Source organism: Pipra filicauda, unplaced genomic scaffold (assembly GCF_003945595.2).
Source record: "Pipra filicauda isolate LSUMZ 115617 unplaced genomic scaffold, ASM394559v2 scaffold81_size6448238_pilon, whole genome shotgun sequence".
In the NCBI taxonomy this organism is placed as follows: domain Eukaryota; kingdom Metazoa; phylum Chordata; class Aves; order Passeriformes; family Pipridae; genus Pipra; species Pipra filicauda.
In genome coordinates this window covers 5,270,588-5,284,068 of record NW_024104998.1, presented here as the reverse complement: position 1 = coordinate 5,284,068, position 13,481 = coordinate 5,270,588, and the positions used below count along the sequence as shown (strand labels likewise).

The 13,481-nt window shown below is 39.2% G+C and overlaps 1 protein-coding gene across 1 annotated transcript in view; it reads right to left on the bottom strand.

The window, feature by feature from the left end:
• Positions 1–7,891: 7,891 nt before the first annotated feature.
• Positions 7,892–13,481, bottom strand: part of ATP6V1H (ATPase H+ transporting V1 subunit H) — a 47,298-nt gene continuing 41,708 nt past the window's right edge. Inside the window, exon 14 of the mRNA XM_027728154.2 lies at positions 7,892–8,275. Coding sequence (XP_027583955.1) covers positions 8,215–8,275 — 61 coding nt within the window. The 3' untranslated portion in view covers positions 7,892–8,214. The remainder of the gene's footprint in view (positions 8,276–13,481) is intronic.

Here is a 13,481-nt window from a genome sequence, read left to right as displayed (position 1 = left end):
ATTAATGGTTTATCCTTTGGTCATCATTGAGGAGCCCCTCTGAAAGCAAACCACTACATACTTCTGCAGATATAAGGTATCAGTTTAACTTGTCAAAGACCAATACAAGGACACCGGGGCTTAGGAAAGGTGAACTTACCAAAACAGGAATCCAGGTAGAAGCTAGAGGCAGCTGTCCACTTCCCCCCAACACCCCATAGTGCTCAAACCTCCCCATTCATATGGACCTGGGTAATTACCAAGGACCCTTCAGACTCTGTCTTTCTGCTGTAATTCCCCAGCCAGCCTACAGAAACACAGCAGAATCCTTTAGATGCACAGATTCTTTGCTGCCAGTTACATTTATCTGCACAACCCAACCTTCCCCCATTTGGTGAATGATGACCTCTAGGGCATGGCACACATGTCAGGCTAAAGGCAGAAAGCCACAATACTATTAACAGCCCTTTGAGTAAGTCTCAGAAGCATCATTTGATCAGGACTGACTCTATTTCACTCACTCTCCAGGCACTTAAGTAGGTAATAGCTTGCCTACCACTTCATAAAATGACAAGTTTTATCTGCAATATCTAACAGTTTCACGTAATAGAAAAAAAATATAATCAAGACTAAAAAAAGTAGCCTTAAAAGAAATACAAACAACTCTCACCCCTGGAAAAGCTGCATGGAGCTTTTTATCCATAACTTCACCAAGAGGAAGTATTATCTCTCTTGGCTTACCTGGTGTTTATGCCTCAGAGGGAGCAGGTTTTCCTGCGGTCATGGTGGAAGAGAGAAAAAAAAAGCTGTAGGTCTGCTTACAAAAGGAGACAAATTGGCAGCAATGAAATACATTCAGTACAAGCCATGAAACCCCTTCTGCTGCTTTGTCAGGCTCCCAGAAAGCCAGAAGGTTAAGTGGGAACGGAAAGCAGTTCCTCACTGCCCTAGGAGTAAGCACTTGTGTCCAGACACAACATTGAACTAGACAGCTAATCCAGACACATTCAGGAGGAAAGTGAAATGGCTACATGTGTGTTATGATCTGGTAATTAAAATTATTAGAAATGCCTCTGCCTGAATTGAGGTACAAATGAGACCAGATGCCTAAGTCAACAGTATGGGTTTTATTTAATGGTAAATGTGATACAGAGAAAGAGAGATAGAAAGAATTAGGAAAAAGGAGGGGAGAAAGAAAGAAGGAAAGTGACAGAGAGAAATTAAAACAGAAAATGTATCACCACTCTGTGTAAACCAGCGGCGTCCCATTGGTCTGGTTCTTCTAGTCTTCTTGGTGGTGAGGGTCCCACAAAACAGAGTCCAATGGATCAATACATGTTCAGGAGATGCCAGGTACCTCCCATGGGGGTGGGGGGGAGGCTTTGCAGTCTCTTGTGACAATCTTTGGATTTGTTACCTCACTTGGATCACATGCAGTCCTCTGGTGGTGGAAGGCTTCAGGAATGAGTTGGGGGGGGCGTTTTGTGGGTCTTTGATGGTTTATGAACCCTTCTTAGCTGCTTCTCACATGAATGTCCCGTGTGTACGTGGTCTTCCCAGAGCGGGGGGGGGGGGGTTGTTTACTCCTTCGATTTGGCATGGAGAGATTTATTTCACCATCACACACCCAAAACACTTCTCCTCCACCACTGCCTGGGCCTTCTTTACTTCTCCTCAGACCTGAGATGATTAGACAGTAGTCTTATCTCAAGTCCCCAGTCCAAATTCCAGTCAGAAGGCATGGAGGGGGGACACCTTGGTGGTTGCAGACAGACAGTTGTTTCTTTGCAGTTTGACAAAAAGTCTTTCTGTGATTTTGACAATTTTTAAGACATTACTGACATTTCAGTCCATCACAATGTGAGCTACACTGAAGCCTCAGCATGCATCCTGAAGGGGTTTGGTTTGTTGGATTTTCCTAAGGTAAGTAGTAGCTGGCTGTCTATAGAGTGGAAAACAAGCCAACAGTATCAATTATTTTTCAAGTCTTGCAAAGCCACACCAACTGTTGACAGCTGAAGGACAGCTTGAGATCCTCCACTTGCTGACCTCTTTTTGCATCCATTTGCCTGACAAACATCCCCAGTTGGGGATAAGGGAGAAGCAAACAGCTCTAGAGATGTTGCACCATGGACATTTCAAATTAAACATGACTTGAGACACTGAGCAGTGGGAGGGGTAGATGCACAGAGCAGTCTACTTTGACAAAGACTAAGATTTAACTTGCTCTTGCACAAGTCATTAGCGTCACCCACAGAAGCTGCAATGGAGTTCCTTTCAGTGTTTCTCAAAAAGTGGTTTACATGTCACTGTTATTGATTTATGGTAAATAGAAAAATTATGAGAAAAATGTTACCTTTTTGTCGATTTTGTTATTATTTATTTATATCAGAATTTTATTTTAAATTGATAATATATTATCTAATTCTCTCAGGCTACTGAGTTCAGGGCACACAGATTAAATTTTAAGTATCATGTTGCTGATACTGCAGAGTCAGTGTCTTGTGAGATATGACCACAGTGAATGGAAAATATATCTATTACAAGCACAGCATGAAACAAGTCTTCAAGAATATGCTCTTCACAATCATCATTTTTCAACGTCTGTTCCTCAATTTGTCTTGGGGCAGAAGGTGAGGAGGAATCTTTTAAACATCTATTGATTTCAAGTATTATATTTATTGTGTCTGGTGATCTAGGATGACTCTGTAGTATGAATTGGCTTTTTTAACCAAAATTGTGATTTTCCATATCTGCATACAGAAAAAATTTAAGCTGTAGTCTCACAGCCATCAAGAGATACGTGTTTGCATCCCCATTGCTGCAGAAAAACATAAAAAAAAAAAAATTACCAGATTAAGAGCAATAGGATAAAAATCTCGTCTCTCTCTTTAGAAATAGCATTGACAGAATTTGAATCAGAATGTATAAGAAAAACAGGTAAAATACAACAAGACAGAAGAGGCATAAATAGCCTTTTCTTATCAGAGAAAACTATTTTTTTCGGAAACATTTCCCTTACTCTAGGTCTCATCCATCATCTGCTTAACATAGCAAGACAATGTATTTAAATTGTGAAATTCTACCAATTCTAAGATAAATTAGGATATAATACAGAAATAACTAGAAACACTAAGAGAGATGTGACATTCAGAAACACAACAGAAGGTACAATTTATGTATGTCAGGTAAAAGGACTTCACCAATTGAAGACATCCCAAATGGATTTTAGTATTTCACCAGTGGTCTCATGCCCATAAACTTGGATAGAAAAGAACTAGTTCTGTTCAAACTCAGCACCAGCTGAGGAAGCCAGATAAAAAGTGATTCTTTGTAAATGCACTGTAATCTTTGTAAGTCTCAAAGATGAAGACATCCTGCGATCTTCTAGGGGAAAAAAAAAAAGTATTGCTGTGATCCCCACAGTGGCAGACTCATAATCCAAAGCTTTATTTTAGCCAACTAAACCTGACAGAACAGGCTTGTTTTGCACACCTCCTCACCATGGAAATTGCCTAGAGAAAGATGACCTTTAAGCTCACAATTTATCATGTTTTCTTGCTACAAAATAATCTGATATTGTAGCAGTTCTGTGATTTCCAAATCAAAAGGTTTTTACAGTCATTGCCACAGTCAGCTATCTAATTTCTTTGCCTATTTCTTGGCAGAGCTGGATGTGTGCAGCCTTTTTAAAATAGTTATTGATGACACTGAAAAAGTTATTTATATTTTCAACTTGACAGTTTGTCCTTACACAGAATCCAGACACAGCAAACAAGAGCCTTGAAGAAATTATATTATAAATGTGCCCATAAGGGCACCAAAGACGACTCTTGGAAAAACCTAATTTTTCCCTTCTGCATATTCAGTTTTCACACAGAGGTTCAAATTGTGCGCTTTCAGGAAAATCTGTGACTATCAGTGCCTTTGTGTTCACTTTTACATGAAGAGGGGTTTTTTTTCCTCTTCAAGTTTTGCCTCCAAAAAAAATTACATTCCCATAGCACAGAAATGTTCTTGGATACAACCAAGAAACAGAAACAAAACACTCTGCATGAAAATGAGTCATTATTTGATTTTGTTATTATTATTATTTATAAGACTCCTTACTACACAGTAGTTTAGCTTACAAGCAGTGGTAAGGCCAAGCGGCAGGTCGTGAAAAATATTCTTAAACAAAGGATACTGACAGTTTTTAGAACATGATTTGTGTTCACCGATGTCTGATGTATCTCAGAATCAGCTGTAGCAATGAAATATGCACATCCCGAGGCAAGAAGACTTCAAAGGCAACACCCTAAATGCCGCACCTAACATTTGCAAAACAGGTTCCTGCTTTCTCTGGTATTTGAATGATGATACCCTTGATCATTTGATAATTTGAACAGTAGTTTGGATTTTTTTAATAATCATATTGGAGTCTAAGAGGAAGTAAATACAATTAATAACATACCTGATCCCCGTGACAGCATGAGCTCTGTTCGCAGGTCTGACAACACGTGGTTCTAAGACAACTCCCAACTATTCTGCAGATGCTGCCAAATGGAAAAGCAAAAGCTTTTGGATAGAGATGAGTCAACCAAATCCCATCTGACTCCTTGTCACTCACTGGGCTAAAACCAGCATGTCATATTTGTGAAAAAAATACTGCCCCAGCAGTTCTGAGCATTAGAAACTGTTGACTGTCTTAATTTGTTCATGCAGGTGCACAAAGATGTTTTTGAAACTCAGATGAGATACTGAAGAGAGGTCTGATGTAGCATGGTACATCCAGGGCCTGGGCAGCCCTTCTCCTGCTCAGCCCTGGTTTGTTTCCAGAAAAGTAGCTCACAGTGGCCAAGAGTAAAATCTGGCCTCCTCTTCATCTGACTGCAGGCCTTAAGATTTCAAATGACTTGTGGGAATAATAAACACTCACTTAACATATGATTAAAAGCATTTTCCTTAGTTCTAGGTGTCAGTACTGTTTTTCATCACACATCCCCTCCATCCCTCCTACACAGAATTGTTACAGGTTACATTCTTTTCACAGTTGCTGCATCTCGAAAACTTAATCAAATTTATTTACCATTTAGACTTCAGACCAAACCCAAAGTTTAAAGACAATCATTTAAGCAGAAGAGCAGAAGAAATCTCAAAAGCAAAACTAAAGTCATCGTATAAAGATTTCAAAGACTGCTACTTTCATTACAGGAAAATCAAACTCGATTTATTGTTGGATGGAACATAAGAATGAAATCAAAAGTTTGGAAAATGGTGAATTTCACAAAGAGAAGACTGATTACCCTAATTTGGAGGATCTCCTCACTTCAGAAGCAAGTTAGTCATCTGGTCCATGGCAGCTGATCTCTGAATCTTCATGTCACCGAGGGAAGCAAGGAAGCTGCTGGCACACATTTCTCTTCCTAACACCAAGCTCTGCCCACACTGTCATCACACAAGCCCTGAAGCAATCAATCTGCCACCATGGCATCTGCCTGCCTGCACCATGCCAGATTTTGGGAGAACGTGGCTGAGCAATTCAAGAGAGCTAATGTGACCAGGTGAATAGTGAAAACAGTGCTCAGTAGCAAAAGCTAACACTAAGTTTAACTTGTCAGATACAAAACAGATGCAGTAGAAAGTTTCATGAATTAGTCAAAATTCAACAAAAACTTTTGATTTTCCTGATTCCAAAGGTTAAAAGCTCCAGGACACCTCTGCCCTATTTTCTGTCTTGGGACCACAGATTCAAGGCCTTTCAGTGCCTACAGGTCTAAGATGGGACCACAGGATGGGAGATGAAGAACCTACTCTACAGCCCCCTGCTACACCAAAATTCCCCAGGACCTCCAGGACACAGTGAGCACTCTGACTCCTGCAGAGACCTCAGCTCTGGCAACTTCAGTCCAAATTACTGGCTGCACAGGAAATTCCTCCCCCACAGGTTTCCAGGCTCCTTAAGGTACAATTGTTGGCATCAACTCACTCAGACCATAACCCTTGAGCCACCTGAATCTCACCACGGGGGGCTGGAAATCTCAGGGCTTTCAGGTTTCACAGGCACTAGAATATCAATACTGCACAGGGATATAAGTGAAACATCAGAACTATTTCTTTAATTAAAAATCTGTTGGAGATAGAGGTGGTAACCAAATGGTGGAGAACGTCAGGTATCACATAGCTTAGAAACAGACCACATAATGAAGAATTAAACTATGCACAGAGTAATACTAGAAAAGCAAGAGAGAAGAATTTCTTTGTACAACACATGAACATAATACTCACAATACTGAAACATAATGTTTCAGGACAACCCTTGTAAGCAATTTTGGTTCATGTAATGATTAGCTTGGTTATTTCTAGCTCCTCCAGAAATTCAAGGGGTTGCTAGTGGTAGCATTCATCATGTTTACTCATACAATTCAACCCTAAATCTCCTTACTAAGCAGTGTTTCAGTGTTCCTTTCAGAAAAGTAAACAACATACCTGGTTTTGAAGGTGAGGGTATATTCCTTCCCCATTCATTCCCCACCATGGTTCTTGGGCCCAACAGTACAGGTGTAACCATAGGACAAACCCTTTATAGCATTTGCAAGATAAGTCTTAGGCTCTCCTTATGTCAACAACAAGTGTGACATGAGAATCTGACTTGTAGAGCAAGGTACTTGGCATTAAGAATCCAGCTTTCACTCCGTGTGCATTTCAAAATGCCTTACTTCAAACATATCTTACCTGCTCTGGCGGACTGAACACTTGCCAAATAGCCAAGACACACGGGATGTATGTCCTGAGCTTTAGCTTTATTGGAAGAACCCCACTCAGGTACTGACACCATCATGCGATGCAAATAGAAGTGTGAAACGCAGGGAGGACTCAAAGACTCATTTCAAAAGCATTCAACTGACCCAAGATAAAAATGGCAGTGTAGGTGCACCCTTGTTCTCCCAACAGCTTCTTCCCACACCACCAGTATCCCCCATCACTGTGGGAATATGTAGAGCTAAGATCCACTCATGTAAACTGACTAGTCTGAGTGAGGGTTAATTCTTTTCAGGCTTCAGCATCTATCCTCATAATACTGACTGCAATATCAAAGCCTTTGCCTCCTATATGGAGAAGTAAACGATAGTCATTAAGCTACACAATCCAATTTTAATTAAGCAGGCCAAGAAATCATCAAACCATAATCCCCTAACTGTCCTCTCTCTCCACTGCAACAGTGGTCAAATTTTAATTACGTATGATGAAAAAAAATGTTCTCCAAATTTGCCTTTTCACTTGATGACAAAGTACTTTAAGCTTCCCCAGAGACTTGCACCACACAAGACTACCAAAAAGATTATGTTTGCTCCTTTTTTCTTTAAATTCTAAAAGTGAATTGCAAGAATATTAACTATGTAATGCTGCAAGTGCCTGGAGCCAGGCTTCTATCTATGCAACAAAATTATTTTTGCGTGCCAATCCAAGATCATCTTAGATTTATTGATGCTTACATATTTTATACTGTCAAATTATAAAACACATAAAATACTGATAGCCAAATTTGTTATTAAAAAAAAACTTGATCTCTGATCTACAGCCTCAACAGTGGTGTTATACTGCTGGACTAACAGTCTTGAGTGCACCAGTTTTCACAGATGGAAGAGTGTTCATTTTCTTTTCCTCTTCTCATTTCCAGATTTTTTAATGTAGTCTCTAACAAGAGAAGTACCCCACACTAAAAAAAGCCCCACCTATACATTTGCTCTTATATACAATTTTAAAACTGTTTTAAGAGTTGGTTTATATTTTAGTACCCATAATCAACATTTCTCAGGCTGCTGCACTTTCTATGGAACACCAAGTCAAATTTTGTCTGGAGACATATAAGGACTATTTGCTTTCCTTGGAAAGTGACAACACTGACAACCCACAAAAAGAAGAGAACAAATTTTCTGGGCTAATTATAACATCCATTATGGAAGGGACATCCTTTATTAATATTCTTTATTATGAGAATAAATACATAAAACAAATGCAATATATTAGCCACATTTCTTCATATACATTCAGAATAGAACAAGAAGCTAATAGGCATAAGCATCAGAACTAGTTGAACAAATTTTTACTAAGCCAACAACACTAGAGGAAAGTTGGAATGTTTATGCACCCGTAGCAGAGAGGGAACATGTGATTTCAGTATTTTCTTTATATTAATTTTAAGACAAACATACTGTAGTTGTAAGCATGAACTGCATGAACTGATGGAAATGTTTAGCTCCGTGCGGTGGCCGTTTGAGGTTGTTCTGACTGCAACTGTTTTCCAAGGTATTCCCTGAAATACAGCAAAAAATTAGATTGAGAAATGTCCTGGAGTTTGGGGAGTGGGATAGTGGTGGGAAGTAAGAAGTAGATAAAGAAGAAAAAGCTTTACATTCAGAATTATTCCTTCAAATAACATCTACTGTCAACAGTCAACTGAAGCAACAATCAGAGTACCAAAGCTTTAGGTATCCATCAACTATCCCTATGAAAATAAAGTACAAATCAAACATCAACAAAGCTTTCTAGAAAAGGTCAAAGCCCAATGGTAACATTTAGACACCCTGAAAAATGATACAGGACACTCACATGAAGCTCACAGATTTTCCTTGTTGCAATATGCATTTCAGAGGCTGTGGTAAAACATTTAAAAGTATTTCTTCCCATAACCCAGCTGCATGAGCACAAGTAACACCAATGACATACTGGCAAAATAACCCATAGGCTAACAAAACAGACACTGACTGAATAACACTGACTGAATAACTGCACATTCAAGTTGGAAAAAAGAAGACAGAATCAATCTAGTCCCACAGTATAACAACACTTCTTTAAAGTGATTTCTTCACCTGCATTTTGAAGTGCACTAAGTCACTTATTTTCTATCTCTCCTCTCAACCCAGGAAAAAACACTCCCCAAATTATTAGTATGTGCCTTGAGCAACAATATCTAAATTCTATGGAAAAACAACTGCACAATTCTTCTGGATGTTTCAAGCCTTCAATCTCTCCTGTGAAAGCAGATCAACACTTCACAGAACCACAAAAAAGCTGAAAGAGGTCTTTAATAATAATACTTGGGTTGCTGCCTGTTACAGAAAACACAATATTTGTACCACTGTATCAGCTGAAAGAGAGGTTTCAGGACTCATGAAATGTAGGCGTTCTTTTTCCATTGCTGATCATACACTCAGTACCATGTTTTTTCTCACTACACAGATATTTCAACCTACACAGGTTAAACAGTAGAAGCAGTTCAGAGGAATGATGTTCAGAATGAAGTCTTAAAAAAAAAAATCCCCTAACTTGAGTATGTGCTTTTGCTTTATTAAAAAAAAAAAAAATTTAAAATATCAGTTCTTTTTGCACATTTCAAAAAATAGTTTTCAGCTTAGTGTCCTGTGAAACAGCTATTCCCTGTGCATTACAACTCCTATCACACAATGAAGTTTAGCACCTCAACTGCATCACTCAACACCCCTTTTCTCAGTTTTAGCATTAAGCATCCAGAAAACCAAAATTCCTGTAAGATACAATGTTACCTTCAAACATTACTGGCAAAGAAAATAACACAGAGTTCGTATGCTGAACCATATGCTACGATTTAGCACCTTCCTTCACAGCTTCATCAGGTGTTGCTGTAGAATGCTTGGGCTGCACTCAATAGATATGACTCTTGATCATAACAGGCAGGTTATCACCCTCAAAGTAGAGACTCCTGAGGGCAAAGAATGAAATGAGCTGCTCTTTTTTGTGGTTTTACAGGACTCAAAAGTGTACCACCAAAACAAACAAAATTTGAAAGTCATCCAAAAACACAGCCAGCAACTATGGAAGGTCTTCCAAACTCAAACATTGTCCTGCTCATTGGAAGTTGTTTTTTTTTTTTTTCATTTGTTTCATGCCTACACGCATGCGCTGACTCTAGTGTTTCTTCTCCGACATTGAGCTTTGAAAGCCTTGACACTTGCTTCATACATGGCTCTGCTCACCGTATTACAAGCCCACAACATTACTTATTCTTAAAGCACAGATGAATCACATTGAATGTGAAATTTCTACACCATTACTTTGAAGCAGGAAAATCAATCAAGCTAACAATCCATAGCACTACAACTGTTGCATAGCTCACACTGTTTCAGACGCGTGATGAAGGCTCCCACCATAGTCCAGTATATTGAGCAAAAATCTCCAAGAAGTCAGAGCAGCAGCACATTTTGTATGTACTTAGTGCCCCCAGAGACATATTCAACTTCTAACAACATACAGTAAGTAGAACAGTATCTCCCCTACAAAACCTTTTGTAGGTGTGAAGTTTAAGTCCATAGGCAAGGAAAAGCTCTCATCCCATTTTCCCATACAGAATAGTACCTGCAGTTACTCCTCTACATTGTCATGCTATAAGCCCAGGTGAAAACCCCAGCGTTCCTACCCCCTCACCTCTTTAGCCACCACCAAGGGCCCCTGAAATGCAAGAACCTTGCATGACCAGCTGTTACAAGTACCAGTTAATTTTCTGTTTGGTTATCACTTCCATCCGAGTGTCACTGGTTAACCCAGGACAAGTTCTTTCGCAGTCTCTGTTAGTTGAACATAGAATCACAGAATGGTTTGGGTTGGAAGGGACCTTCAGGATCAACTAGTTCCAAACCCCCTGACACAGGTAGGGACACCTTCCTCTAGACCAGGTTGCTCAAAGCCCCAGCCAACCTGGCCTTGAACGCTGCCAGGGATGGGGCATCCATAACTTCTCTGGACAGCCTGTCCCAGTGTTTTAGCACCCTCACAGTAAAGAATTTCTTCCTGATACCTAATCTAAAGCAACCCTCTTTTTCTTTAAAGCCATCACCTCTTGACCTATCACTAAATGGCCTTTTGAAAAGTCCCTTCAGCTTTCCTGTAGCCTCCTTTCAGTATTGAAAGGGTGTTCTAATGTCTTCCCAGAGCCTTCTCTCGTCCAGGCTGAAGAACCTCAACTCTGAGCTTTTCCTCACAGGAGAGGTGTTCCATCCCTCTAAATCATCTCTGTGGCCTTCCTCTTGACCTGCTCCAACAAGAGTTCCCATCCCCAGGCTATTACAAATCAAGAGTCTAATACTTTTTATTTATCCTGCACTGTTCCTTAGTTAAATCTTGAGAGAAAAACTGGGATTTGAAAAATTACTGTTTATCTCACAAAATTAAAGTTACGTTTAAGAATACAAGCATTCAATACTTTGCACTGTAGGAGCACATACGCTGAAAGGATAGATCTTGTGTCCAAGATAAAAAATTCATTTCAAAAAATATTCCGAGTAGCATCTAGGAGATTTGTGATGCATGCTACAATGGAAAGTAATGAGGAATTAGACTTAGGGGTTTTTTTTATGAATTGGACAGCTTCAACCTATCTTAAACCATTTTCCTCACACTAGAACAGAAAGGCCTTTATAAAAATGTCAGTTTTAGCCACCTTCTGACTTCCTTCAACATAAAACCATCCTTATCACAAAGCAGATGAAACTGGACCAAACAAGTTTGCATTTACAGATAATAACATTCAAACATGAAACAAATGATTCAGTATAAATTTACAGGAACACAAAATATTACGTCTGGATGCAGAAAAGTTTCAAACATGCAACTGGATTACATCACTTTTGAGAAGCTTACATTTCTCAATTAAAGCTCAGATCAACGAAACTTGAAACACCACACTTTTTCACCTCCCTGCTCATTCAGAAGTCTGATGGTGAGGCATAAGTAATTTCCATTTGTAAATTAATCTTTCCATTCTTATTAGAATAACTGAGATTCCTTCCACACTAGCAATTTCCCCTTTTTCAGGCCTCTCTTTAAACACACATTTTCTGTTATTTCTGAAGCGTTTCTTCCAAGAAGAAAAGGAAGTTTGGAGGTAAACACATGAATTTGTTGTATCTCAAATTCTTATTCCAATTTGTTGCTTCATTCTGCTTAATTTAATTGGTTTTGTTTCATATGAGAGACACTGCCACCCTGGAGCTGAGATATACTAAAGTGTTGTGGTAATTGCACAGCTGTTTAAAGGTGATTTAGGAAAAGGCACATGGAACTGATCCAACATGTAAGGCAACAAATTCAGTGAGTATGGAACAAGGAGATAATTGCAAAGTGGCACAAGACACTACCTGAAAATTTTATACTAATATATACTATATACCAATGGACTGTTGTCAACAACAATCAATTATAGAAGGGAAAGTTTTAAGATAAATACAACAGATTTCTAGAGGCTGTGTGCTAAAAGGAACAAGCCTTGAAGTTTAAGGAGTACTGCTTTTAGTGTTATACTCCAAATTCCAGTGCAGTCAGATTTACCTGTCCATGAAAGAACACCGAAAATTATAGGGAAGGGAAGAAAAGTAGATGAAGCATAGAAGTAACAAAGGGTAAGGGTAAGGTTTTCATATTTTCTTTTTTATAATATTTATTTTAAACTTTGCTTCCTGTTTATTAAAGAACCAAGTTATCCAAAAAACATTTGATAGTCTTGAACATCTGCAATTTCTAGCTTGGTTTAGCAGACTGAGGTTCCCAACAGACAGGATGCCTTCCTTCGACAAAGGACAAAATAAAAGTATGGATTTTATTTTTCTCTATCTAAATACAAACCTAGAGTCCCATACTTTTGAGAGTGAAATTGAAAAGCTAGTTCTAAAGAAATCCTTTCCCTTATGAAAGGGTACAGAAGTGTAATAAAGCTACAGTAGAAAGTCTACCACTTGACACAACACATTCAAAAAACATTACCAACATACAGTGTTTACAGAAAAATCATAAATATATGATGAACAGTTAAACAAGTTCACAGGACAGGCAGCAGATAGAATAGTTTGAACAGATTGAACAGTTTTGCCATCTTTATGTTGCATTTCTGCTAGCGGTCTAATAACATGGAGAGAGGTTATTAGACCTGTAGAGAGAGATGGACCAGTTTTAGTAATTTATTGTGGCTTTACAAATAGGTATTTGAATTACACAACTGATATATTCCCAATTCTAAGCAGGCTAAACTGTCCCGTGAAAGCATTGCTCTTGGAAGTGTAACACTGCTGCAGAAACAACTCCACAGACTAGCACTCCCTGGAACCTCTGAGCAGCCTACACACAGTGGCAACACAAGGTTGCAACCATCTGTCAAATCTCTACCTAATCCAATGGGAGACAAAGCTGGAACAGCTGCCCTTTAACCCATTCCAGCTGTGTACTCCTGCCTTTCTCACGGGGCATTTAAGGTATTCTGGTGAGACTGCTCTCTGTTCATTTAACTCTCAACTGAACTGCTTTCTATTAAGCAGCCCCCTTGAACCTGATTCAAGGCTTAACACCTGCAGTGTCACACTAATGCTAGTGATGCCTGGGAGAAAGGCAGGTGGAGCTGGAGAGGGGCCACCACAGGTGCATTTGCCTTGCCACAGAGCCATGGTCTTGGAAGCTAGGAAAGAAAATAAAGAAGCCAGAGCTCAAATCAAACCTGA